The sequence below is a fragment of the Nasonia vitripennis genome (genome assembly GCF_009193385.2).
Source record: "Nasonia vitripennis strain AsymCx chromosome 4 unlocalized genomic scaffold, Nvit_psr_1.1 chr4_random0004, whole genome shotgun sequence".
Classification (NCBI taxonomy): Eukaryota; Metazoa; Arthropoda; class Insecta; order Hymenoptera; family Pteromalidae; genus Nasonia; species Nasonia vitripennis.
In genome coordinates this window covers 1,587,768-1,615,750 of record NW_022279639.1, presented here as the reverse complement: position 1 = coordinate 1,615,750, position 27,983 = coordinate 1,587,768, and the positions used below count along the sequence as shown (strand labels likewise).

General features: G+C 34.8%; 1 protein-coding gene across 14 annotated transcripts in view; it reads right to left on the bottom strand.

Moving 5' to 3' along the window:
• Window positions 1-306: 306 nt before the first annotated feature.
• The window catches only part of LOC100117353 (kinesin-like protein KIF13A), a 1,179,147-nt gene continuing 1,151,470 nt past the window's right edge, over window positions 307-27,983 (bottom strand). For 12 of the 14 annotated variants that reach the window (XM_032601921.1, XM_031928185.1, XM_032601918.1 and 9 more), the window contains one exon: window positions 307-674. In XM_032601921.1, coding sequence (XP_032457812.1) covers window positions 589-674 — 86 coding nt within the window. In that variant the 3' untranslated portion in view covers window positions 307-588. The remainder of the gene's footprint in view (window positions 675-27,983) is intronic. The other 2 variants (XM_031928179.1, XM_031928178.1) reach the window with 1 other exon arrangement.

Sequence of the window (27,983 nt, the reverse complement as noted above, 5' to 3'; positions counted from 1 at the left end):
CCAATGGCTTGCGAACGTTTCTACCGTGGTTATAATCTTATAGTATGTACATTAACTTCAAAAAAGTAAACTTAACCGACAGAGCATTAGCGAGCGAGGTCAATCTAACTAGTTTGATATTAAAGCAGTACATAAGTTAGCAGGTAGCTACGTGCCAAAAAACGGAAAGCAGTTTTTTTTTTTCGATTTTATAAGATTTACAATAAAATCACAAATTTAAGGAAGATGAATTCTTTGATATAATTAAAATAAATATGACAATAATAAATTCATAACATAAAATAGAAAAAGCATTATATACTCGAATGGGATGTACGTAAAATCATACATAAATTTGATAAATTGGCGCTTATTCTTATACGTAATTAAACATTCTTGATGTACAAGCATATTATTTATATATTACAGAGGTAAGATACCTGTTTAACACATTATAACGCTAGATATTTTTATTCTGTATTTATAATCATTATTAACAATACTAACAGCTGCCCTACCACTAAAAGATTTTAACACTAATACTATACATACAGTAGGCTCATATTAAATAGATTGCTGTCATATTTTATCTTTTTTTCTTCTTTGTTATTATTTACTTCTTGATGCCACCTGCATCATAGATATAGAAAGATCTTTTCCACGATTCTTGCTTCGTTCTGATTGCGAGACATCGCCTAATAAAAAACAAAATAGACGTTAATGCATAATAAATAATATACTTTAAATTACTATGAAATATATTTTTGAAGGGGTTGTGGGCCTACACAAAATAAGTTTATCAAATAATAAAAATATAGGTAAATGCAAATTTCGTGACGGTCAAACTTTATATCTAACCAAGCTTTTGACACTGTCAAGACTATTGTTATTATTGCTGATTAATTTGCAACTTTTCACTTCCGCGTGTTTTCATTTTGCATCATTTCAATTTGAATGTTAAAAATATGTTTTATACACAAAAAGGTGGCATAATAATCGAAGAAAAAAAAAATTCAGTATTTTCATCGCCAAACCATTTCTAAGCATTCAAATCAAAATCCCTGCATACATACCAAAATCCTACGGGCAGTGAAAAAAATTCATAAAACATTGCATTGAGTGTCACAATGGGCCAGCAGGGATAATTAAAGTTTTACCACAATAAAATTAAATGTATTTGTACAAAATATCATTAAAAAAAATTCCAAATGAATTACTTTAATTTTGTCATTTTTACTCTATACTATAATTTACTATAATCTATTTACTATAATTTTTTTTCAGGATTTAAAGGTGTTGTGTCCTCTTAATTATTAATGAAGAGTAATGAACATTTTCTGACCTGCGTTGTAATTCTGACATTTGTAACGGGGTTTCCGGGAACTGATTCGCACAAAAGTAAAGCGAAGAGGAGGATTCGACCTCACGACCCCGAGATTTTAAAGCGCGTACTCTAACCACTGTGCCAACGACGCACTACTCTGTACTCGCACCGACTAGCTCTTACGGGCACTATCTCCGACCGTTACACATTAGATCAAATAGATTAAATTTTTTTTATTTAGAGTATTTTTAATCCCTATATGAGATTAATTTGCATAAAGTAGATTGAATTGATTTTAAGTTAATTTATTTAAATAATAACTAGGGGGGTATCCCCCTACTCGTTTCGCTCGCCAACCTCCACGTTCATTGTAAATAAGTGTGCCAGTTTCTTCGAAGATAACGCTTTTTTTATAATAAGAAAAATTTTACTGCTGCTGGTTCAGAAATTTAAAAAGTAAAACGAAGGTAAAAAAAAAGCAAGCTATGCTATAAAACTTTTAGTTTTTATTTGGCTTACTTTGATAACAAAAATCATTACAATTTTCATGCCAGGCAAATGACTTCAATTTACTACAGTCTCCCTGGTAAAAATATCTTATTAAATCCGATTCAAAAGGTAATAGGTTGTAATTGGATTTCTTAATCGGAAATTATTCAATTAAAACCAATGTAATCGATTAAAATCTATTTAATCTGATTATAACTTTTAGTCGGTTTTAATCGGATTCAATAAGTTGTATTTTTCAACAAATATAACATTTTATTTAAAAACACAACTGTTTAAATCCGATTAAGACCGACTAAAACTTATAATCAGATTAAATAGATTTTAATCGATTAAATAGGTGTTAATTCAATAATTTCCGATTAAGAAATCCAATTAAACCCTATTATCTTACGAATCGGATTTAATAAGTTATTTTTACCAGAGCTTCACAAAAAAAATTCTTGTATTTTTCCCAAACAGTTTGTGCTAATGGTAATTTATTTACGATTACAAAACAAGCAAAAGACAAACGTAATAGCTTTGGTAACATAATTGTACATGCCTCATCAAATATATGAAAAATTTCTTCATCGTTTTCAATTAATACCATGGCTATTGCTGTTTCAGTAAATGTTGAATACGTTTTATTGTCAAAGTTCTTTAAATCATCAAATGAGGTTGCCCCTTTAACTCTGTGTAATATTAATTTTAAGTGAAATAACTCTTGTTTGTTAGAAATCACACAGATTAATCTTCCTAAAGTATTTGAATAGTTTTTACGTCTAATCCACTTCTTTTTCGTAAAAATATAATGTTCTGGTATATCACAATACAAAAAATTTCTGGCATAATCATCAATTTTATTCAGTTTAAATCATGCTGTTAAAGTTGTCTCGTGATTGAGAGAATCTATATCAATGTTGTTTTCATCAAGCATTATTTTTTGTTGATTCTGTAAATAAATAACTAATTTAACTACCCTGGTAAAAATAACTTATTAAATCCGATTCAAAAGGTAATAGGTTGTAATTGGATTTCTTAATCGGAAATTATTCAATTAAAACCAATGTAATCGATTAAAATCTATTTAATCTGATTATAACTTTTAGTCGGTTTTAATCGGATTCAATCAGTTGTATTTTTCAACAAATATAACATTTTATTTAAAAATACAACTGATTGAATCCGTATCTAGATATCTCCCTACGTATCTAGAATCCATGTATTCTGTTATTTCATCGTACATTGCTTTATCTTTATCATTTTTACTCACTTTAATAAAAGCACGATCATGCCCTTTGTGTAAATATTTGTATAAATATTTGATGCTCATAATAGATGCACAACATTTAACATTAATATGGCAGTTATATTTTCTAACAAGAGTTGCTTTATAGGGAACAACCACTCTATTATCAACCTTTATAGGTTTACCATAGTCTTTTGTTATAGACATAGTTTTTATTTTCATTATTACGACGACGAAATTTATGAAAACCATTATTTTCAAATTGCGTTGCATCACTACAGGCTTTTGGAAATTTTTTTGAATAAGTTTTTTTAACTACATCATAACATAGTGTTTTTTTTAATGAGGTCCATGTAACATATGTTTGAATACTAATTCTTGTAATTCTACATCAGGAATTTCAGCTGAAATATGTTAATCAATCTTATTAGGATTTGTTAATTTTGACTTATGATCCAATACTAACAATAAATGTGCGTGCGAAAGACTTTTTTTTTAAATTCAATTACGTATACATAGGCAATAATTTTTCCTAAAATATTCTTACAAAGAATATCAGCTAGGATTGCTCGAAATTTAGAATAAAATAATCTAACAGTAATTATTGCAATATCATTGCATGAAGTTCCTGGAGGAAATTTTTTTCAACTCAGGTCATTTTGGATTAGTTGTTATCGTAACAAATATATCTGGTAGACTATCTATTTTTCGCATTATAGCCATTAAATCAAGAAAACTTCGGTGCATGTATCTAGAACTTCCTATATAAGTTGATGGCAAAACAAACAAATTACCTAATCTTTCGTTATTTTTAAAATTTGTATTATTGTTAAGCGCACTTTTTGTTACGTGATCAACAAGACCTTGATAACATTGTACACATTATTTTTTCTGATCATATCTTAAAAAATTCAGTCTACAATATTCTATAATGATGTAAGCTTGAATAATATACTGTTGAGTTAATCTTCCGCAATATAAAATAGGATTAAATTTTGACATAGGTCTATAAGCTAATCGAAATGAATAATATTGCAAAGGAGATAAATTTTTATCGTTGTTGTGATTTTGTTTAAAAATTGGATTCCATCCTATATCTCCGTGAGGAAACATAATAGGGAAAATCATAGGATCTATGTAAAAAGATAATTTATTCAAAATAGAAGTTGAACCTATTTCTTTTGGGGGAAGGGGTTTCGGATAAACACAAACATCATAATAATTAGGTTCCTACGGGCGCAGGGAAAGGTAAAAGGGTTAAACACACTCGGATGTGCGCACTTAACTTTCGATGCTGCTGGGGAAAATTAAGGGGGAAAATTAGGGGGGAAAATTAGGGGGGGGGGGGAAATTTCTGAACCGGTGGCGGCGCACAGTAGGAGAAAATGGACAAAATTCGAGTCACGCGTCATTTTTAATCGTAGAGCCATGATTTTTTTTTAAACTCTTTAAAAAAGCATCAAGTTTCTACAGGTGCGGAAATTATTGTATCACCTTCCCCTAAACCCATGCGACCCCTAGAAGCCACCCCTACCATACCACAAGCAGTCTAACTTATCTATCCCAGGGAACAGCGAGTTAAATCACTTTATTTTTTCTTAAAATAATTAAGCCACACACCATAAGCCAGCTAATAACCTAAATACCTACCACTCACCTCCCAACCCCTAGAAACCACCCCTACACAAGCAGGATAACTAGCCTAACCCTGGGAACAGAAAGTTAAATCGCTTTAATTTTTCTAAAACCCACTCCACAAGCCAGACCGGAAACACGCAGAATCGTATAAACACGTAATTCAAGACATTATTACTAGTAAATTTGTCACATTATTTGTTAGCTGTAATTGTTAAATGAGCTGCTATTAGTGATCTGCGTTGAAACAGATTTAAGCCCCTTTACCACGTCAAGGTTGCCATTTATAGCCATCGAAAAATAGTATGATCAATATTTGTATGTATTATACTATAATCTAATAAATTCAAAAATAAACATTTAACCATCAAACACTCGTATGATCAATAGATTTAATTATATTAAATTATACTATAATATAATAAATTCGAGAAATCTTCAAAAAATTCTGATAGAATTTCAACGTATTTTTTTATTTAATCTAAGAACTTTTTCTTCAGTAAATTTTTTTCTAGAGTCTATCATTCTCAAGTACAAAATTCTGGAAGTTTTTTACGATTTTCCCGTGTTAGCCGCCATTTTATGTACTTTTACCTTTTTTTTTCAAAATTTAAACTGTGACACTGAAGTTTAAGGGGTCAAGCCTGGGTTAAATCCTGCAAAAAAACAAAAAGATATTCTTCTTACCAACAAATTTTTGATTTGATGTAATTTGAAAAAAAAATTCTATTGAAAATATATAAAATATACACCATTTTTATCGAAAAAAAACATGTATATACCTTGTAAAATCATTGACCAAAATTCATGACATTTCACTATATAAATAAGTGTTAGGCTAGTTAGCCTGCTTGTGGTTTGGTAAGGGTGGTTTCTAGGGGTTAAGCGGGTTAGGGGTAGGTATTTAGGTTATTAGTTGGCTTATGATGTGTGGCTTAATTATTGTAAGAAAAAATAAAGTGATTTAACTCGCTGTTCCCTGGGATAGATAAGTTAGACTGCTTGTGGTTTGGTAGGGGTGGCTTCTAGGGGTCGCATGGGTTTAGGGGAAGGTGATACAATAATTTCCGCACCTGTAGAAACTTGATGCTTTTTTAAAGAGTTTAAAAAAAAATCATGGCTCTACGATTAAAAATGACGCGTGACTCGAATTTTGTCCATTTTCTCCTACTGTGCGGCGGCGAAACTTTTTTATAATATAGAGAGATAATGAGGTTCGGGATATCAGGTAGTAAAAAATTACGCAAAAATAAGATTTTTGTAGTTTGAGATAACAAATTAAATATATTTAATAAATTATTATCTAGAAAAATATTATATAAATTTTGCCTATATTTTTATTAACAAAATAAATTTATAAATCCGCTTCGATTTTATAATATTAGTTTAGACAGTTATGCTTTACGTTGCGTTATCTTGTCAGACTCAAACATTTTACAAGTATCTAAAATATTTGGAATTTTCGGAATTTTCCCGAGTATTCATCTACTAAAGGCGTTAAATTGCTTTTGAGTAGAGACTAGGCGCTTTAGTTGCCCTGGAGCTAGTGACTGGCTATAGGCCACGCACGGCCTTATAAAGGCTACGAAGAGAGCAGGGATCAAGCAGCCATAAAAACTATCACTACAAAATGCTCCGCCGCAGCGTCATCATTCCTACTCTCGCAAATTCATATATGTGCGCACTTTGCGCCGTTCGCCTCGCCATATATATATATATACACACACACACACACACGCTCCGCCGTAGCTCCTACTCTGGCTAGCAGAGCTGCTGATGTTGTGCTGCTGCTGGCTGCTCGGGTGTGGCTCGGAGCGGAAAGAGTGGAAAAGCGAAAAAAGCGCGTGTATTTGCTAGAATAAAGCCGAAAAATTTAAGTTTTTTAGAATTAAATTAATGTACATTGGGGAGCTGGCGTGGAGTATTACACGCCGTCTTCGACTGAAAAGTAAAACAATCTTTCCAAATGTAATTTAGTGTTTGACAAACTAAAAGATTTGCAAGAAAGATTGACAAGATTTCAATTGTTTTACTCCTCAAAATAGGTAGTGATGACTAGATTTTCGTCAAATTTATAGCTAGGTTTATATTAATACAAAATAAATCTTCTGGTTGTAGAAAATTTATCAAACGACACAAGTTCATACAATACAGCACTTTTCAAATATACAACTTTTAATCTTAAAAATCTCCAAAAATTGAGTTTATTTCTAAGTGATGCATCGTATAAACTTAATTGATATGTAAGCCTTTGCTATGTATTTCATCATATTTATAAAGCTTAGAACTAAACGATCTAGATTTTTCTAAATATACGCTTTTAGTGCAAGTGTTTTGCGCCATCTATCTAGTTTATTCTAAATATACGCTTTTCGCGCATGTACAGTAGAAGCAGCAGGAGCACTCATAAAAATAAGGAATAACCTCCAAGCGATAATTGAAGTTTCTTGCTGGTGCTACATATTTTTCTCTTTGGTAGCACTCTTTGACGAACTAGAACTCACACACAGTATCGTCGCTAACATTTCAATACAATACTTTTTTATACTTTTGGTACTGCACTATGTATAAAGTAAAGACCGTAAGCAGCTGATCCGCAAGCGAGATCGCAATGAGTGGAGACTACTTGAAAACACACGTCGCACACACAGGCGTCGTAGCAGCATTTTTGATTTGTAAACTAACACGACTGCATCACGTCATTATTACCAGTATGCATTCATTTCTAATATCGTTAAAAAATTGAACCGAGCAAGACATTTTGCAATGAACGAAGGCCGGGATGCCGTTCCAAACGTCAAAACACATACGGCAGAAGGCTGCGTGAACGTGTCGTCAGCGCACCACAAGATCGATGCTCACAACATATACACAGTCGTCGAGCTCACTTCGCCAAAGTTACAGCCAGAGCCAACGAACAGCTGTTCGGCTACGCATGGATGATACTAAATCTTCTTCTTTTTTGTTCGAATAACGCTAAACCAGGACATCGTTGCCCTTCCTTTGGTTATTTTATATCTCTATGCAAAGTTTCAGGTCGATCTGTAACGCATATAAAAATGGCATTTGAACAAAATTTGCAGTATGTGCACGCTGCAGCTACTAATTTTTGTTTAAATGCCATTTATTAATGCGTTTATATCTTTTTTGAGACTTTCCATAGTGATAGGTGGGATTCTTAGAGGGATGGCAACGATGTCTTGGTTTTGCGTAATTCATTATATTTATTTAATTTCAAGTGATTTTCCACCGAGTACTCGTACTATCGACTATTTCGGCAAAACTTATTTTTGACCCTCTTAACGATCTCAATATTGCGCTTCAAATATTTTCATCATTTCATCCTTGTAACCCTACTTCCACCATTAAAAAGAAAGATAATTGCAGAACGGCTGTTGAGTTTATCCTGAAAGGTTTTAAAAACTTTTTGCAAATATTTTTTCAAAGTTTTAAAAATTTTTTAAACACAACAACGCTCTACGTTATGAAGATTCTCGTTTGCATTTTACAATATTTATTAGCGGAAGCTGTACGTTAGAGCGGCAGGATTATGACTGCCTATTTGAATATCGCGTGCACTTATATACGCAATGACGAGTTCCGAATGGCCGTTGGTTCGATGGCCGTTCGGTCCGCGGACTGCTTATAGTTTGAGCGGCCTAACCTCTTGGGCCGTTTGGTTTTCGATTTGGGCACGGAGAGTTGCGCTGGTGTGTCGCATTGCTTGCCACGTCGCCACCTATCATCATCCATCTTTTGACGTATCTCTGTGGGACTAGTTCCTTGAGGGACATTCGTAGTCTCCTAACATGCTGACCTGCCGAGAAAAAACGTAGACCATGTGGACATCATTGACGCTGTCTTCACTTCAGGTCTTTTTCTTGGCATCATCGTAAGAGACACAGGTAAGTATTCACGATACGCATCATCAGCTTACTTTCCTATCAATTTTAAGGCTTCATTTTTTTAAGTATTTTGTAAAGATATTTGTATTATTTTTACTCTTGTTCTTTCTTAATGTCTAATTTGTTTCCTAACTATCATTCTTGAGGAAATATAACAAAGCTAACTTTTCTGCTTGGATTTAAAATAAACCTTATCATTCTTATAAAAATAAACACAGACCACATTATCAAATCAAACTATATACTTACAACCTATTTATAACAAAGTCTTTTCCACGCTTTTCCTACGTATAATAAATGGTATGTTTGGTGCACATATCACTTTTCTTTTTGTTTTTTTTCTCTTTCCCTGATCACTTACTTGTACTTTTTCCAGCAGGTCGTCGTCCAAATACCCCAGGAGTGTTAACGCTAACTGCTCCACGGTCAGTACTTTATCTTGGAAGTCTAGGGCCACCTGTTTGATGTCCTGGGTCAATGCTGCACGTTGCTTCTTACTCTTCTGCTTCTTTGACAAGCTGAAGGCCTTTTGTTTACCACTGATTCTTGATTTTTTCTTTTATTATTTCTTCGCCATCCAGGGAGTATATCTATTGTTCGAGGTATTTCATACCATGTATTAATTTTTTTTTTAATTAAGGCCTCGTGCCTTACATAATCCAGATCATCATACTATCCTTTCTGATTGCGAGCTCAAGTATGTCTACTCTATTCTGATACTTGGTGTATCTTCTTGCTGAATAACTAATGGATGTGACAGGATAGGCACCTTCGATGCCATCTTTTTATTTTTTCAGAGCTGATCTTTGTAGGATTTCGTTCTTAATTGTTGACTCCAGCTGTGTCGTGTCTTCGAGTTCTAGAAATTGCTCTGATATTGGCAAGCTTTACTATTCATAGATGCCCTCTAGTGAATGTTCTCCTTTAGAAGGAATCACTGTTCGTCAAGACTATTTGTCCCTCGCCTGCTGTAGTGAAATCCTAGATATTCCTCTATTATGTCCGACAGATTGCTTCCCTTACTCGGGGTGACTTTTGTGCAGTGTTTTTTGCTTGGACTTTCTGGGATTTTCTGTGAGCTGCTTTAGCCCCTGACTTACTTCGTTCTCTGTTTCCATGAGGTTTATATTTAATATCAGCTCTGTATTTCTGGCTTCCAATCTCTCTATTTATTATTTTATTAACACCTTGTGCTCGCCTAGGGCTTCATATAACTATTACTTTTCTTCTTTCATTTGTTTTCGAATTTTCGCAGACTTTCACTCTATACTTGCTTAATTTAGATTATGCACGCTTTGCTGTCTAATTAATTGATTTATGATAGCTGAATCCTTTTTCCCACTCTTTTTATAGGCTACCCGTAGGGGCAGTAGGATTAAGGGCCTCGAACCTTTTGGCTTTCCTAGATATTTCTCTTTTTCTTCATTGAACTTCAACTGTTTTTTTTTCAATATCCATTATTACTTTGTTTATTAACTGGAAATCCATTCCCGGTATCATTTCTGTATTGATTTCTCTCAAAATTATAAAGTTTTGTTCAACTATCCTATCTTAAAATTCTGATGGGATTTGAATCTCCTGATTTGAACTTGTTTTTCCAGTAAAACCTCATAAATTTATTTTTAAAATATATTACTTTTAAAATTCATATTCTTATGATTTTCATTAAAAATATGTAGCCGCAGATATCATTGATTTCAACACTTGATGTTAAACTATTTCCTGTCAATAATGTCTCTTCCACTTTTTAAATTTCTGATATCTTGCATGGGCAGACTTTATTTTTCTGACAGCTGGCTTTTACACTCCTGGTTCTTTTTGTTTTCAGTTCTGCTTTTCTATGGTCTGAGCTTTTGCGTATTATATATACCTTTTGGCCATAATTTTATATGCATTTTCTTTTAGAACTCTAGTTACCATAAATGGTCTATCGTGGACTTAATTTATTTTGACAATAAAATATTGATTTTTCTAAATAATGAATGTATTTTCTATCTCTAAAAAAATAACTTTTAAAAAAGTAAAAGGTTAGGCGAGTTTGATATATTCCGCAACGAAATTACAGACAGAAAAGAACTGAGATTAGTCAAACAAAATCAAGTTTATTATTTTTAATTGTAATGAAGCAAGGAACAACTCTCAAGATAATTATTATGTATCTTGCCATGCCCGTTTCATTGTACTTATGGTGTTTGTATGACGTTCTAATACATAAAAAGAAAATTTTAGTTGTTTGCCAATAAACAAAATAAAACGGGCATGACAAGTTACGTAGTAATTATCTTGAAAGTTGTTCCTCGCTTAATTACGATTAAATATAATAAAATTGGCTTCGTTTGACTAATCTCAGTTCTTTTCTATCTGTAATTGCGTTGCGGAATATATCGGATTCATCGGCCACCCTGTATACCTAGACACTGTACACGGAGAAATTTACGAAAGCGCTCCAGCGCTAAACGGGGGAGCGCAGTACTATTTCGGTTTTAGCAGCGAGGCTCTCCCTTCCGCGGAACGCCCCAATCTCGAGAGTGGGGGATCGCTGCAGTCTCTCGCACTTGGAAGCGCAGCGTTCCTAAGCGTGAGAAAACAACGAGCTCATGTGCGCTTATTAACATTGGCGGTTATTGGATTCGCTAATTGATGAGATATGGAAGACAGGCATTGTATTTAGATAAAGTAATGATTTATTGATGATTACAGAAATATTAGAGAACATACCGTGTAACAATTAGATTTGTATCTTTTATTTTTGTAAACAGAACAGGATAAAAATTCGGCAAATATTTTTGAGCGATTAATCTATCTTTTAGTTCTACAATCAAAGCATGTAAATGATCATCAAAAGCTATGTACCTATAGGTTCAAAGGTCAATTCCAAATAGTTACCAAAAAATAGCCTTTATTGCGCCTCATGTGATTTATTACCTGGCCGAGCGAACATTATTTTTCCGGCATTACTGAAAAGCTTAGTCCGAGATCTTGAATTAAAAAAAATTGTTGAAAATGACCCTCCCTATAAAATATGCGAGCTATTTGAAATAGAGTGAAATTCTACAGAAATGCGTTCGAAACGAGAATGTTCGGTTTTCCGTCAAATTTTCTCACTTTAGACGATTTAAAATAGGGTACGACGACTACAAGTAATTTGGAATAAGGTAAGATTTTTAAAAATTTTTTCTAAAGTGAAAAAATCCGACGAAAACCCGAAAATTCTCGTTTCGAACGCATTTCTGAAGAATTTGACTCTATTTTAAATAGCTCGCATTTTTATAGGGACAGTTATTTTAGGCAATCTTTTTTTTTTAATTCAAGATCTCGGGCTGAACTATTCAGTAATGCCGAGAAAATAATGTTTGCTTGGCCAGGTAACAAATTACCTGGGGCGCAATAAAGGCTTTTTTTGATATTGTGGCTTTTTGTGTTTGTTTTAATTTTATTCAAAACATTATTTAAATATTTAAAATTTTATCAATTTTATAATTTATAGTTTGATTCTGCACTACTAACCAATGATTTCATGCAATTAATTATTTTTGAAGATGTGAAAAATATTTTTTACTAAAAATTAAATAATTTTAGTTGTGAAAACTTTTTTTAACTAAACATTAATTAATTTTAGCTAAGTTCCCATCTGCGTATGTGCCATCTGGAAAAATGAAACAATACCCGAAAATTGGAAGGAATCTATCATTATACCGATTTTTAAAAAGGGGGATAGGACAGAGTGCAATAACTATAGGGGTATTTCACTTTTAGCAACGTGCTACAAAGTTCTGTCAAACGTAATACAAGCTAGACTCACTCCATTCGCGGAAGATATAGTAGGAGATTATCAGTGCGGATTTCGGCGCAACAGATCGACGAGCGATCAAATGTTTACCATAAGACAGATGTTAGAGAAAAGTGGGAATTTTGCGAAACCATACACCAACTATTTATAGATTTTAAAAAAGCGTACGACTCTATTAAGCGAAGCAATTTGTATCAAATTCTAGTACTTCTCGGTGTACCGAAAAAACTCGGGAGATTAATTCAAATATGTCTGAACGGAAGCACGGGAAAGGTCCGAGTAGGCGGTAATGTATCAGAACCCTTCATGATACGCGATGGTTTAAAACAAGGGGATGGACTCTCTACGGTGCTGTTCAACTTAACGTTAGAGTATGCCGTTAGAAAAATGCAGGTTAGCCAGATGGGCGCAACGCTTAATGGAACAACGCAGATACTAGGCTACGCAGATGATTTGGATATACTGGGGGATTGTAGGGAAACGGTAGCAAGAAACGCGGAAATCCTCATAAAAGCGGTGGAGTATACAGGGTTAGAAGTGAGTGAATCAAAAACAAAGTACATGATTGTGGATAAGCTAGGGATCTGCAGAGGGGAGGAAGATCTCAGAGTTGGGAATTTTACTTTTGAAAAGGTTAGCGAATTCAGGTATCTGGGTACGACCATAAATGATAGAAACGAGATTAATGTCGAAATAAATAAGAGACTCCATTCGGGTAATGCTTGCTTCTACGCCGTAAGTAATTTACTTAAGTTGAGGCTGTTGTCTAAAAACGTTAAAATAAGAATATACAGGACAATAATACTGCCGGTGGTTCTGTACGGGTGCGAAACGTGGGCTCTCACTAAGCAGGCGGACAACCGTTTTAGGGTATTTGAAAATAAAGTCTTGCGAAAAATATACGGGCCGAAGAAAGATGAGGAAACCGGGGAATGGAGGAGACTACACAATGATGAGTTACACAATCTGTACGCGTCACCAAATATTAACAGAATAATAAAATCGCGCAGATTGGGATGGGCAGGGCACGTAGCGAGAATGGGAGACGACCGTACGGCAGCGCGTGTCATGAAGGGTAGGCCGATGGTAACGCGACCTCTAGGTAGACCTAGACGTAGATGGGAGGACAACGTAAAAGCGGATCTAGTAGAAATAGGACGGGTGGGTGTCGATCGGAGAGGTGCATCTTGGGTGGGGCTGACACAAGATAGGGCAGCGTGGAAGGCTTGCGTAGTTGGTGCGATGAACTTTCGAGTTCCAAATGCCATGTAAAAAAAAAAAAAAAAAAAGTTGCCATCTACAACAGCATGACACATAAACGATTTCTCAGCTAAATCGTAAGCGATGAATTAGGTTATTGCCTTAAATGAGCGAAATTTTAACTCAATAACCGTTCACATTTCTACCAGGGTACACTTGAATATAGAAATAAGCTTGTCCTTCAAAATCTATGATTTCTATAATTTTTCCAAATTGTTATTGCGCAACAAACAAAATCACCGTTTTGGGCGGTAACGCCGACTTCTCACATTCAAGGTTGTACCGCTCCGTCCTTTAACACTGGAGGCGGCTAACTTCACCGTCCTTTCACACTGGAGAAAAAGATCATGATTTGAGCAAATCATATACAAGATCGTTTATATTATATAGATGACAGCGTTTTTTTTTTAAACTTTTATCAAAAATCACTGATTACCACACGAATGTGATAATATATAAAAATCACTTAAAAACAATTATCGAAAGTATCGTTTTTCTAAAAAGTAAAATCTCGGATACTAATATAGAAGTAAATAGTGTCGCGGGCGCCAAAGCTTCGTCCGCTTCTCAAACTCGCCTTTGTGGCGCTAATGCACCACTTGATAATACCATATCTCCAACTTTATATTTTCTCCACTTCTTTGTTGAATTTTGAGTGCCTCACGTTGGAATTGTTTTTAAAATTTTTATATACGTTTATTTTGTCTATTCTGGGTTTTTCTCTGTCGTTACACCGAACTTTTCTGAAGCCGTATTGATATTCCGCAAGTCTGCCTGGTTTTTCAATGACTTGGTCCATTCTAACGCCGATTATGCGCTCTAAGATCTTGCCCGGGGTGCCCAGCATGCAGAGTGGTCTGTATGAGGAAGCTTCTCCAGGTGGCTTATCTCCTTTTAGTAGTAGCACTAGGCGTTGCTTCTTTCAGTACTTAGGAAACGTCCCTTCTTCAAGATATGAGTTGTATAAGTCCACAAAGACATCGGGGCGTGCCTGTATAGCTTGTTTCAATGCAATATTGGATATGCCATCCAGGCCTGGAGCCTTGTTGTTCCCAATTCTATTGCATGTAGCCAGTAATTCCTCAATGGTAATTGCTGGAATAGTTTCATCATTCCCCTTCACATCAGGAATAGCTGTTACTTCCAGTTGAAGGGGAAACTGTGTGGTCACAATACGATCCAGCAATTCCGGGAATTTAGAAGGGGGGATATAACCTCCCTTTTTCTTCTTCATTATCACTTGGTACGGTCGCCCATAGGGGTCCAGCTCAACCTCGTCCTGTAACTCTTTCAGGTACCGTCGTTTATTCTCTCAGATTTCCCTCTTGAGTATCCGTTTAGCATTCTCCATTTCTTTATTTAGGGCGTCTTCTATTTCTTTACCACGACCAGTCTTGTAGTATTCCTTCCTAGCCCACTGTTCCTGTCTTCTGGTTTGATGAAACTCTTTGCGGGCCGCGTCGATTTCTTTACCCCACCAGTATACTGGTGGTCGTCTATCGTTGGGAGTTCTCCTTGGCATTGTTGCGTCGCAGGCTCGAGTAATATTTCCCATTACCTGCTCGACCTTATCATTCGCAGATCCAAACAGCTGTATTTCTTCTAGAGCCAGCAGGAGTGTCTCCTTATCATTATCCTTTGTTTTCAAGCCGACTCTTTTTGTCGTTGCCCTTCCCTTGGATCTCTGTTTCGATATTCTCATCTCCATTATTATAGCTTGGTGGTCACTGTTTGTGTAATGATCGTTCACCATCCACGATCTAACTGAGTTAATCAGGCAGCTGCTGACTAACGTGAGATCTATGATGGACCCTGCGTCTCCTCTTTGAAATGTGTAAGAACATCCCTGGTTAACTAAGACTAAGTCAAGGAGTACGAATGCTTCCAATAGCGCTTGTCCTCTTTCGTTCGTCCTTTGGCTGCCCCACTCTACTACCCAGGCGTTAAAATCGCCTGCTATGAGTCCCGGTTTTCTTCCTACAGCATGCTGTACTATTTGGTCCAACAGTTGTCTGAATTGTTCTATTGACGTATTGGGTGAAGCATATAAGCTGTAAATGTGTACGCCTGCGACCTTAGCGCGTACGAATCCTTTATCGCGTCTTGTCATTTTTTTCCTAGAAAGTGGCGTCTCCGCATGCCAGGTCTCTGTATTGTTCACAGACGATGGCTATGTCGATCCCTGTCTCGCGGACATACTGGCTCAGTAGGCCCTGTGCAGTCGCGCAGTGATTTATATTCAACTGCACTTTTTTCATTTTCTTCATCTATCAGTGGCTTCTACTGCAGCTCGGTAAACTGGGCATGCATAGCTACCAGCTGCATGGTCACTCTTCCCCCCTGTGCCTCCTTTGCAGTTGCAGAGTACACAGTTGGGTTGGTTCTTACACTCCTTTGCTTTGTGCCTATTTTTTTAACATTTGAAGCAAAGCTTACTTCTGTCTTCAGTTACTGTGCACTTTCTACCGATATGGCCAAAATCTAGACATTTATAGCACCTAAGCGGCTTGTTTTTGTGGTTAGCCACCTTGATCCTACAGTTGACCCATCCTATTTTAATCTTCTGTAGCTTAGTGATCTTAGCCGCTATCTGAGCTGGTACCCGTATTACTGCAATCTGCGTGTCACCATACGTCTTTCGCACAGATCTTATCGTAAAGTCTTCTATGATGTTCTCCTCGACAATTTTCTTCTGTAGTGTTTCTAGTACCTCCTCTTTCAACGTAAGCATGTCCAGATCTCTTACTTTAATGGTTTCTTCTTTCTAGAGTGCTTTTATTGTGGCGCCTTTCACTAGTACCGCTTTAACTGCTTCTTGTAAGTCCGAGGTTTTGACTTCTTTTGTGCGTTTGAGCTCTATTAGAAGATCGCCAGCAACTGTTTTGGTATTTTATTTACGCTATTCCCCAGTGCGTTAAGTGGCGGAGCCGCTTTTATTTTGGACAAAATGTCTGCATAGCTCATTCCTTTTGCAGCCTTGATGATTAAAGCATCCGGTCTAAGAGGTCTTGCCCGCTTCTGTCCATTCTTGCTGGCCCTGTTCTGGTTTGCAACGCCAGGGACACTTTTATCCTCTTTGCTTGCCTTTTTCTCCTTTTTCTTTAACTTTTTTGGGACTTCCTCCGTTGTACCCGTCTTCCGGGATCGGAGGCTTGGGGTCGTCTGGGTTTCCCTCCACTGTGTTCCCAGGCGCTGGCATTGCAGTAAGTTATCTTGTGCGAAGCAGAGATTCTAATAGCTCGCTTTAATAGCAATTTAATAGCATCTCCATTCCCATATTACCTGCGTCTCTACATGCAGCAGGGGTCAGGTGATAAACCTCTGCGGCTTCTAAGTGATTTTTGTCAGTAGGAATATAAATCAAATGTACTAAAAAATCGCATCTTGTAGACGATGTCTAGGTGCCAGAAAAACTTTTTATACATCTAAACTTGTATTATTAGTGTATAAAAAAATTTTTCTGTTTTAAATAAGAGATAAGTATGTTTATACGTATGTACGTACACTACTTTGCTAATGTTTATTGTTAATGTTTGCAAAAACGAATTATTCAAAAGTTACGATTTCTGAGAAGAAGTATAAAAGTAAATTCTAAAAAAATTTATCGATTAAATTATCTATAATTTACAGATCTTACCGCTACCAAAGGTTAAGAAAATTATAAATCTATTTGATACATTTCGACTTACCTATTTTTAAGTATGAAAAAATTTGTAACGTGCTCAACGTGCATTAATTGCACTAGCAACCGTTACACTTTGTCCTTGAAGAATGTTATATTATAAAATTTACAATATTTTAAAAAGTCAACTTTTATATAATTGAAAATTCAAATCATAAAAAATTTATAACAAATGTACTTATTTACAATGTACACATTGAACTGAGTCTCCACCGAAATGCAACCGGGCGAGTGTCAGCGAACGAAGTGACCATTGCTAGTGAATATTATGAAATTATTATTAGTTAATTGCTCTACCAACTGAGCTGTTTGCTCTCTTTGACGCATAATGCATAGACGTAATTCATATATGCAGATAATTTTTATCTTTGAACTTTTTTAGTAATGTTTTATTCCGAATAAAAATAAATAGTAACATCTAAATTTATTGATATTGTTATGTCCTAAACTATTGAAAGTTGTCACCGGACATTAACTATACAGGTTATTTTGCTTTTATAAGCACGGATGAGGACAAAGCTTCGGAGCACGAAGCTGAGCGCCGTCGGTGCCTACCTTCGCAATCTCTCTAACAGAACGGCCTCAAGTAGCTGCCGGATAGTCTCTTGAAACCGCACTAGTTTTCGTTACATCCACTAATTTTATTTAAACTCTTTAACGTTGATTGCTAGTCAGTTGAGTGAGCGCTCCGACTCGTCGTTAACTCATGTTGTTACGGTTGGAAGTTTGGCAACGTCGCGCTTCTGCTCGGTTTTATAACCTCGATGACCGTGTATAAAAGCGTGTTGTTCGTCATGTCTGTTGTATTTTGATCACCGAGTTGTTTCGTTAATATTTATAAAATAAGAGTGAGAATAAAGGACAAAAGTGGTTTTGGAATGGAAAAGGAGTCACAGAAAAGGTTTACAAGCAAAGATGTAATCAAGCAAAAGTGGGAAAAAACATTAAAAAATACAGAGAAGTAGCCTCGAAGAATGTATGGATAACACAGATTCACCCAAAAAGTTTGCAAGTGAAGGGCGTAGAATAGTTCATCCTGCAACATTGGCTCAGCAACTATTTTGTGATAAATGCAATTCAATCTTGTCATTGATTGATCGCATCGAAATAAATGAGGCTGTCAATGAAAGTATTATGTTGCGTTAATAATTTAATTTTATTGCTATTAATAATTTAATGTTGTTGCTATATTTAACATTGTGTACAAATAAAATTTGTGCAGAGTTAGAATGTTACAATAAATAAAAGTTTTATTTAAATCTTACATACTTTATTATTAATGCAATTTGTATCCCAACAAGTCATGTATCGGTTACGAGCGGTGAGTGTGATTTGAAAAGTTCGAAAAGTGCGCGAATGCAGGGGCACGTGGCGAAGGCACAACGTTGCCATATCTCCAACTCGCTGTTCTTAATTACATATATTGGACAGAAATTATTTAATTTCTCTTGTTGGAGCTTCTAAATGACAATTATGCAAAAATCTACAAATGCGTGATGATTTTCTACATATCTCTGAATTCTTTCAGAAAATTCTCATTCTTTAATGCTTCTCTAGACCGCAAAAAGTGTACTTTCCCATAAGATCACATGTTATTTTTAATTGCTTATTTCTCGTCTTACAGTTTCTGAAGGGTCACGAAATTTAAACCACAGTTTCTAAGCACTATCCTACACCTATGATCCAAGTTTTAAACGATTCTCATTTTTAGATTACTTTCCGACAGTACTCCCTTAATAGAGAGAGAGCGACGACTCGGAAGGAAAGGAGGAGCCTGACTCACCACCATAGAGCGCAAGCTAATGAAAGCAAGTCAAGAACAATTATTATTTATGCGCAAGGATGAATATATATACTTTCTAACAACGAAGGGAAAACTATATGATGACAGATCGCGACAGCTGAAAATCATAGGGAAATTGCCATTATTTTATTATTTACACAACTCGAAGTTGGAATTTCCAAAGCAATGAAAGTTAATAAAAGTATACATATTGCACTACCGCTAAGAAGTGAAGAACGAGTCAGATTTGCGCAAGTTCTTAAGGTAGTAAAAACTTTATGCGTAAACTTAATCCTACTTTTACAAACTTTAAAATTACACTCTATAAGTATAGCGAAAACGAAATTAATGGACAAGGTAAGTTGGCGCGAAATTAGAAGCCTATTACAACCTTCTTTTAAATTCACAAACACAAAACTAATAATATGCCTAGGAATAATTACATATTTCGAGGGACATGCAAGAGAACGCATACTAAGATCATGTAACAGTCCTAACTTTTGCGAGCGACGCGCGAGAAATGTAAACGCGAAAAAATCCTGAAAAATGAGTATATCAAAAACGTGATCAGCGCCAAATCAATCAGCGAGCAGCAGCGGCGGCGGCCTGGAAGGGGAAGCAGCAGCAGCAACAGTAGGTCAGGTGCACTAGAGGGGGAAGCGCACAGCAGTGGCTCGGCGCAGTAGCTTCTCAGGGGATAAAAGACGCCTTATCCAGCTCCTCAGCTTCATTCGCTCGACCGAGCTCGAACGGGACGAAGCACTACGGCTCCCTCTTTAAGTAGAATTCAGCCAGAGAAACATTTTTGTGCGCGAGTTGAGGCGCTGGCAATACGGCCAATTCCTTATACTTGCGGTTTTAAATTAAATTAAATTTTTAAATGTAACATTAAAACGTAGCAAACAATAAAACTATATGCCTCTTATAAATAAATAAATATATATATATATATATATATATATATATATATATATTAAAATTTTGTTATTTTAATATCTGTGTAGTACGACTTCAGAGGCAATACGTCATCTGAAGGTCAACTATACACAACTTTTGTCAAATGGAACACTCTAGAGACATAACTCTCAGGAGAGAGCTCTTAATATTAAGATGAGTAGCTTAAACAGTAATGCAGCTGTTTGAGTGAAATTCTTTCTCAAACGAATGAAAACATAATTCTCTTTCAGGTACATTTGCTTTGACTACAATACGTTAGTCAAGGACGAAATACTAAGAATCGCTTATACTATAACATTTTTGTTTCTAGAATATTTCAAGAGCATTACGTCTCTGAAGTAAATTCAAGATAAGGAGAGTAGCCTAAACAGTAATATATCTGTTTAAGTGAAAAACTTAAAATAAAATTCACACATAAAATGTACTTCTAGTTATATTAGTCTTGGCTACAATACGTTAGCCAAGTACGAAATACTATCAACGCATAAGTCAAATAATAAATAAGAAGAAATTGAAATACCACGACATTCCGGACCACTAAAAAATAATAATTTTCAAACCGAGCTAAGTCGGTGCGTTTCATTGGCGATCATGCCAGGATGTCTGGTTGTAAATTTTGAATTTATTCTAAAATCTAACTCCGATCACGTAAACAAATCTAACAATCGAAAATCTCTCATACGTATTCATATCGTTTAAAAATGGCGGTATCTAATATTCTTTCGAGTACACGTAGACCAATCATAACTATAGAATCACTCTTAGAAAATTTAAACCAATCGTTTAGCCAAATCGTAATCGCCCTTCATGACACGCGCTGCCGTACGGTCATCTCCTATTCTCACTACATGCCCTGCCCATCCCAATCTGCGTGATTTTTATTATTCTGTTAATATTTGGTGATGCGTACAGATTGTGTAACTCATAATTGTGTAGTCTCCTCCATTCCCCGGTTTCCTCATCTTTCTTCGGCCCATATATTTTTCGCAAGACTTTATTTTCAAATACCCTAAAACGGTTGTCCGCCTGCTAAGTGAGAGCCTATGTTTCACAACCGTACAGAACCACCGGCAGTATTATTGTCCTGTATATTATTATTTTAACGTTTTTAGACAACAGCCTCGACTTAAGTAAATTACTCACGGCGTAGAAGCAAGCATTACCCGAATGGTGTCTCTTGTTTATTTCGACATTAATCTCGTTTCTATCATTTATGGTCGTACCCAGATACCTGAATTCGCTAACCTTTTCAAAAGTGAAATTCCCAACTCTGAGATCTTCCTCCCTCTGCAAATGCCTAGTTTATCCACAATCATGTACTTTGTTTTTGATTTACTTACTTCTAACCCTGTATACTCCGACGCTTTTATGAGGATTTCCGCGTTTCTTGCTACCGTTTCCCTATAATCCCCCAGTATATCCAAATCATCTGCGTTGTTCCATTAAGCGTTGCGCCTAGCTGGCTAACTTGCATTTTTCTAACGACATACTCTAACGTTAAGTTGAACAGCACCGTAGAGAGCTCATCGCCTTGTTTTAAACCATTGTGTATCGTGAAGGGTTCTGATATATTACCGCCTACTCGGACCTTTCCCGTGCTTCCGTTCAGACATATTTGAATCAATCTCACGAGTTTTTTTGGTACACCGAGAAGTACTAGAATTTGATACATTTTGCTTTGCTTAATAGGATCGTATGCTTTTCTTAAAATCTATAAATAGTTGGTGTATGGTTTCGCAAAATTCCCACTTTTTCTCTAACAACTGTCTTATGGTAAACATTTAATCGCTCGTCGATCTGTTAAGCCGAAATCCGTACTGATAATCTCCTACTAAATCTTCCGCGAATGGAGTGAGTTTAGCTTGTATTACGTTTGACAGAACTTTGTAGCACGTTGCTAAAAGTGAGATACCCCTATAGTTGTTGCAGTCTGTCTTATCCCCCTTTTTAAAAATCGGTATAAAGATGGATTCCTTCCAATTTTCGGGTATTGTTTCATTTTTCCTGATGGCACATACTAGTTTATAGATTTTAAAAGTAAGCTCGACGCCCCCATACTTGAGTAACTCAGCTGGTATAGAGTCATTTCCCGCTGCTTTGTAGTTTTTTAGTTTTTTAATCGCGGCCTCTACTTCTTGGTAGCTCGGTTCCTCCACGTGGAGTTCGGCAGTGTGAATTTCGTCCCCTAATTCTTCGCTATTTTCGTGCACGTTTAATAATTTATCGAAATAGTTTTTCCACAGCGACAGTAATTCGTTGTCATTTGTTACGAGGTCCCCGTTTTCGTCCTTCATCAATTGCGCACTACTCCTAAAACCCTTTCTGATGCCGTTTATCCCTCTGTACATTTCGCGGGGGTTATTTTTCTTACTGTTAGTTCGTATTCTCCTAATAAGATTCTTTTGATACTCCCGCTTCTTATTTCTGTAGATTGCGCCCGCCTGTTTCCTTACGTTAGAATACTCTTCTACGGTCCTATCGCTTCTATTGTGTAAGCCATCTAATTTAGCTATTTTGCGCCTTTCAAACCAGAGTTCGCACTCTTCGTCAAACCATGGTTTGCTCTTTGGCTTTTTCTTTTTACCCAGTACTTTGTTCGCGGCCTCTTTTACCGTTTTGTCGATGTCCCCCCATAAGCTATTCGGTTCGTCATTCCCCTCCGGCGATGTGTTTGCTTCTTCAAGTGCCTGAAACCTGTTAATAATTTCTATCTGGTACCTAATGTGCTCTGTTCTATCTTGTAGCTTTTCAGTATCGAAGCTTTCTACCTTGTTTGTTCGCTTACTATTTTGATTCGCTACTAATCTAGCTTTTAATTCGGCTACTACTAGGAAGTGGTCCGAGTCGCTATCTGCCCCTCTATAAGCCCTTACGTCAAGAACGTTAGTATGACGTCTTTTTTCGATGAGAAAATGATCAATTTCGTTCTGTGTGGCCCCGTCCGGCGATGTCCACGTTGCTTTGTGTATGTCCTTGTGCTTAAAGCACGTAGTTTTGATTATAAGATCTTTTGCTGCTGCGAAATTTATGACCCTAATACCGTTATCATTGCTGGCTTCGCGCAGGCTTTCCTTCCCTATAGTAGGCCTAAACATTTCCTCCCTACCTATTTTAGCTGAAAACATATATTTTTTGGCATAATTTTATAATAAAAATGTTTAAACCGACTAAAAAAAATTGGAAAAAATGTTTAAACATCCTTAATAACAAAATTTAGTTGACGTCTTTCGGTGTTTTCATAAATATTACCCCTAAGGGGGTAAACCACCCCTAACACAAAATAACTGTAAATATGTAATTCAATACATAATATTTCGTAGAAAGTTTGTATATAGAGGTTTTCGAGGTCGCTGATTACAAATCTGTTATCAGATTTTGAAAATTCTTTTCTGAACTTGTTTACAAATGTGTGATCTTTGTAGCCTGTACATGTGAACTAAAGAGCCTTAAACCCTAAACCCCTAAAGAACAAATAGGCTAAATGGTTGTGCATTTTAACCAAACGACTCCAAACCCCTAACCTCCAGACAAGCCCAAGGCCTATGCTTTACCGTAGACACGAGTATAGACATATTACCGATATTTTATTCTATCATTTTGTATGTAACAAATAACGTCTCGTTTTATGTTTCAATCAAAGATTATTTATTTTTCTGCTTTTATAAATTAGCATAATTTCAAAAGTAATTTCATAAATTATAAAGTATTTCATAAATTGCATAATTATATAATTTTATAAATTCAAAAAGTCCACACTTTTTTGCAAATGAAAAAACATAGGTTAATAAAATTAGTTTATCAAACTCTTTTGCGTTTTGTAATAAAATTTAATGTTGTCAAACTTGGGAGTTTTTCATTGTTGCAATTATTTCGTAAGCCAAACGTTTTTTAGATGAATTCTCGAAGTAATGATTATTGTATCTATAGTAAAATATTTACAGTCTGGAATTCCATAATAATACTATTTGATACTATTTAATGAATTTATCAAAAAATCTAAATTTAATAATAAATATTATTCTAATTATTATTATTATTTTTCATTATCATTGCTATTATCAGTATTACTGTTATTATTGCTATTGCAATTATGCTTATTCTTATTATTATTATTATTATTATTATTATATTACTATGATAATTTTTGTTATTGGTAAAAATACATAAAAGAATATTAATAATCGAACTTCATTTGCAATTAAAGAACACGTTGTTATTGAAAGGGAATTTTATATGCATTCATTAGTTTAATGAATGTTATCGTACATTCAATGATAATTCCACAGATAAATGTCTTTCACTCATAAAAGTTGTTGACAATATGTGCGAATCAGTATGTTCTTTTTTTAGATTGTTTTCATCGAGTGTTTACCTCAGCTGCCTGTGTTATTTTTTAGACAGTGAGTGAGTTTTGTGGGTATTCTAGTTCGATGCCGGAAAGTACGAATAGTACGTCTTTTTGTTTGTCAGTGGTATCATACAGTTGTAGAAAATTTTCTTTAGTGATTTTATATAGATTTACATTATTCAATTTCAAAGTGAATAAAAGTTGAATAAAACCAAAAATAGAGTTTTCCGAACATCACAAAGTGGAACGAGAATTCTTCTCCAATGCATAAATTAATGATTTGATTCAATTTACATTCACTCGTTTTATTCTGGTAGAAATGTAGCAGTCGTGCCTTACATGCAAAAACACAGCTTGTATAAATTTTACCACTTGTTTTCATTTTAGATTGAAAAATGAAAATTAATCCGTTAAACGTTCTAAACTTATTATTAGCATACTTTCAAGCGTTAAACATACCAGATAGTGTCACGAATTATCACGAAACAGAGTTGGCCGAAAAAATAAAAGAAATTTTAATAGATGCAACACATGATTTCAACGATGTAGAAATGATTACTGATGACTCTTTGGATTTTCAAGAAGAGTATAAAGACCATAATGTGGAAATAATTGAAGATGAAGTGCAACATCATTTTCCTGATCCGGATATAGCACCAACAAATCAATGTACAGCAGATAATGAAGAACTAGATTTTGAATACAAAAAAAGAGCTGTAGAATTTTGGAGAAGTAGCAAAACGAAGCAAAATTTAAGTCTCAAAACAGTGCAAAACAGATTCAAAAAAGTATCATCTATTAGTCAGCTACGTCGTTGGGCTCATTCAATTAATAAAGGTGGCACGTATAGAGAAAAAGTAGCACAAATTTGTCAGTATACCCTGGATAATTTTCAAGCAGCTCTCGACAGTGGTTCAATTATCCATGATGAAGATATAATTCGATGGGCCTTACAAGCTAAAAAAGAAATTGGTTTTGATGATATTAGATTCAAAGCTTCTAAACATTGGTTACTCAAATTTAAGCGAGCACACCGAATAGTTTCTAGGAAAATAAATAAGTTCATAATAAGAAAAACACTAGAAAGTAGTGCAGAACTTACGGCTAAAGCTGAAGCATTTATCGATGACGTTAAATCGTGTATACCAAGGATTGGACTCGAAAATTTGTATAATACAGATCAGAGCGGATTTCAGCTAGAAATGCATTCTGGAAGAACATTAGCAGTAGAAGGAGAAAAGCAAGTGCAATGTCTGGTACAGTCAATTTCAGTAACAACGCATAGTTATACTATACAGCCACTAATATCAGCTACTGGACAACTGTTGTCACCGCTATTTCTTGTTTTAAAGGAACCAAGTGGCAAGTTTGGCCCTATTGTAGAACAAAACATATTTAGACCAGAAAACGTGTACGTGGAAGCATCCAAATCTGGAAAATTAACAACAAGTAAGGGAACTAATAACAATTTTTACATTGTAATATCGTTGATCAGTTAATTAGTAAGTCGTTTAATTGCAGATCACTTCAAAATCTGGTTGGAAAAAATATTTTATCCCTATGTAGGCCATCACTCAATACTATTACTTGATTCTTGGAGTGGTCATTGTGACAAAGTTATAGAAGAAACAATGCCACAAAATAAAATTATTAACATAAAAAAATTCCAACTGGAACCACAGGAAAAATACAACCACTTGATGTCTATGGATTCCGTATTTGGAAAAACTTTGTCCGAACATTTTCTGATAATGTAATGTTAATGGATCATGATATGAATTTACATGTGAGAAATAATATAATTAAACTTCAATCATTGGTTCACAACCAACTGTCTTCACCGAGATATATAGATTTGTTTAAATATTCCTGGTATAAAAGCGGTTACGTCAATGAAAAACCAGATAAATTTGATAATCCTATAGATTTCAGTTTTGGAAAGTCTTGTGCAACACATTGTGAAATAGAAGGGTGCACAAACATTGCAATTGTACGATGTGGTTGGTGCAAAAAAGCATTGTGCTTTAAACACTTTTATGAGGACTACCATTATTGTAAAAACATCGTAAAATAATATATTTTATGCTCAATACAAAAAATGCACTATGGCAAAAGATAAAAGATTGTAGATTATTATTATACTCTAATATTATAAACAAAAATACATTATAAGTTGAATTTATAATAAAGGAATTTCAATAACATTCTGATAACAATTTCTACGGAAATTATAAAACTGCTTCACACACAGAATTTTCTTGTTTACAAATTTAGGAATTTGAGGTGGTTTGGTTAAAAAGCACAACCATTTAGCCTATTTGTTCTTTAGGGGTTTAGGGTTTAAGGCTCTTTAGTTCACATGTACAGGCTACAAAGATAACACATTTATAACAAGTTAAAATTTTTTTTCGACATTTTCGTCCACCACATTGGTTCCGCCATTTTGAATTTTCAAAATCTGATATCAGATTTGCAAAGAGCGATCTCGAAAACCCTTATATACAAACCTTCTACAAAATATTATGGATTGAAGTATACTTATAGTTATTTTGTGTTAGGGGTGGTTTACCCCCTAAAAGGTAGTATCTATGAAAAAATCGAAAAACTTAATTTGTTTATTATAGATGTTTATTTTCCAATTTTTTTAGTCGTTTAAAACTTTTTTATTATATAAAATTTTTTTTCGATATTTCCGTCCTATTGGTTCCGCCATTTTGAATTTTCAAAATCTGATAACAGATTTGTAATCAGCGACCTCGAAAACCTCTATATACAAACTTTCTACGAAATATTATGTATTGAATTACATATTTACAGTTATTTTGTGTTAGGGGTGGTTTACCCCCTTAGGGATAATATTTATGACACCGAATATTTAAACACCGAAAGACGTCAACTAAATTTTGTTATTAAGGATGTTTAAACATTTTTTCCAATTTTTTTTAGTCGGTTTAAACATTTTTATTATAAAATTATGCCAAAAAATATATGTTTTCATCCCCTAAGAAATAGGGGTTGCTACTCTTACTCTTCAAATCACCATGAAATACTTGTTCTTTTTGTAAGAAATAACCTCCAATTTGTTTCATTGAAAAATATTAATTTTAAGCCGAGATATTTAAAAAAAACGCTTTTTGGGGGTTAACTTTAGGGGAGGTTTTTACCCCTTAAAAGTGAAAATTAGCCGATAAAAAAAATACGTGTCTCTTATTTTTTTATATTCTACAACATATATGAAAATCATCAAAATCGGTGAGTTCGGGTTGGGTACCTTTCCTTGTTAGAAAAACGACTTTTTTCAGTTATCTATATTTTTCTCAAGATCTGCCCCATGAAATGACTCAAAATTAAAGTGACGTATAGTCCTAATAACTTTCAATAATCATGTTTTTTTTTAGAAAGATTTGACTTTTTGTTTTCGAGTAAAAACAATTTCAAAAAATTGCGGTTTGTGGTGTACAATAAAAGAACAACGAACGATAATATAAATTTTACGCGGTAAAAAGATAGGTAATTTTATTTTCTTCCAGCTACATATCAAGCAATTTATTTTAATTAATTTTTTTGATAATTTTATCAGAA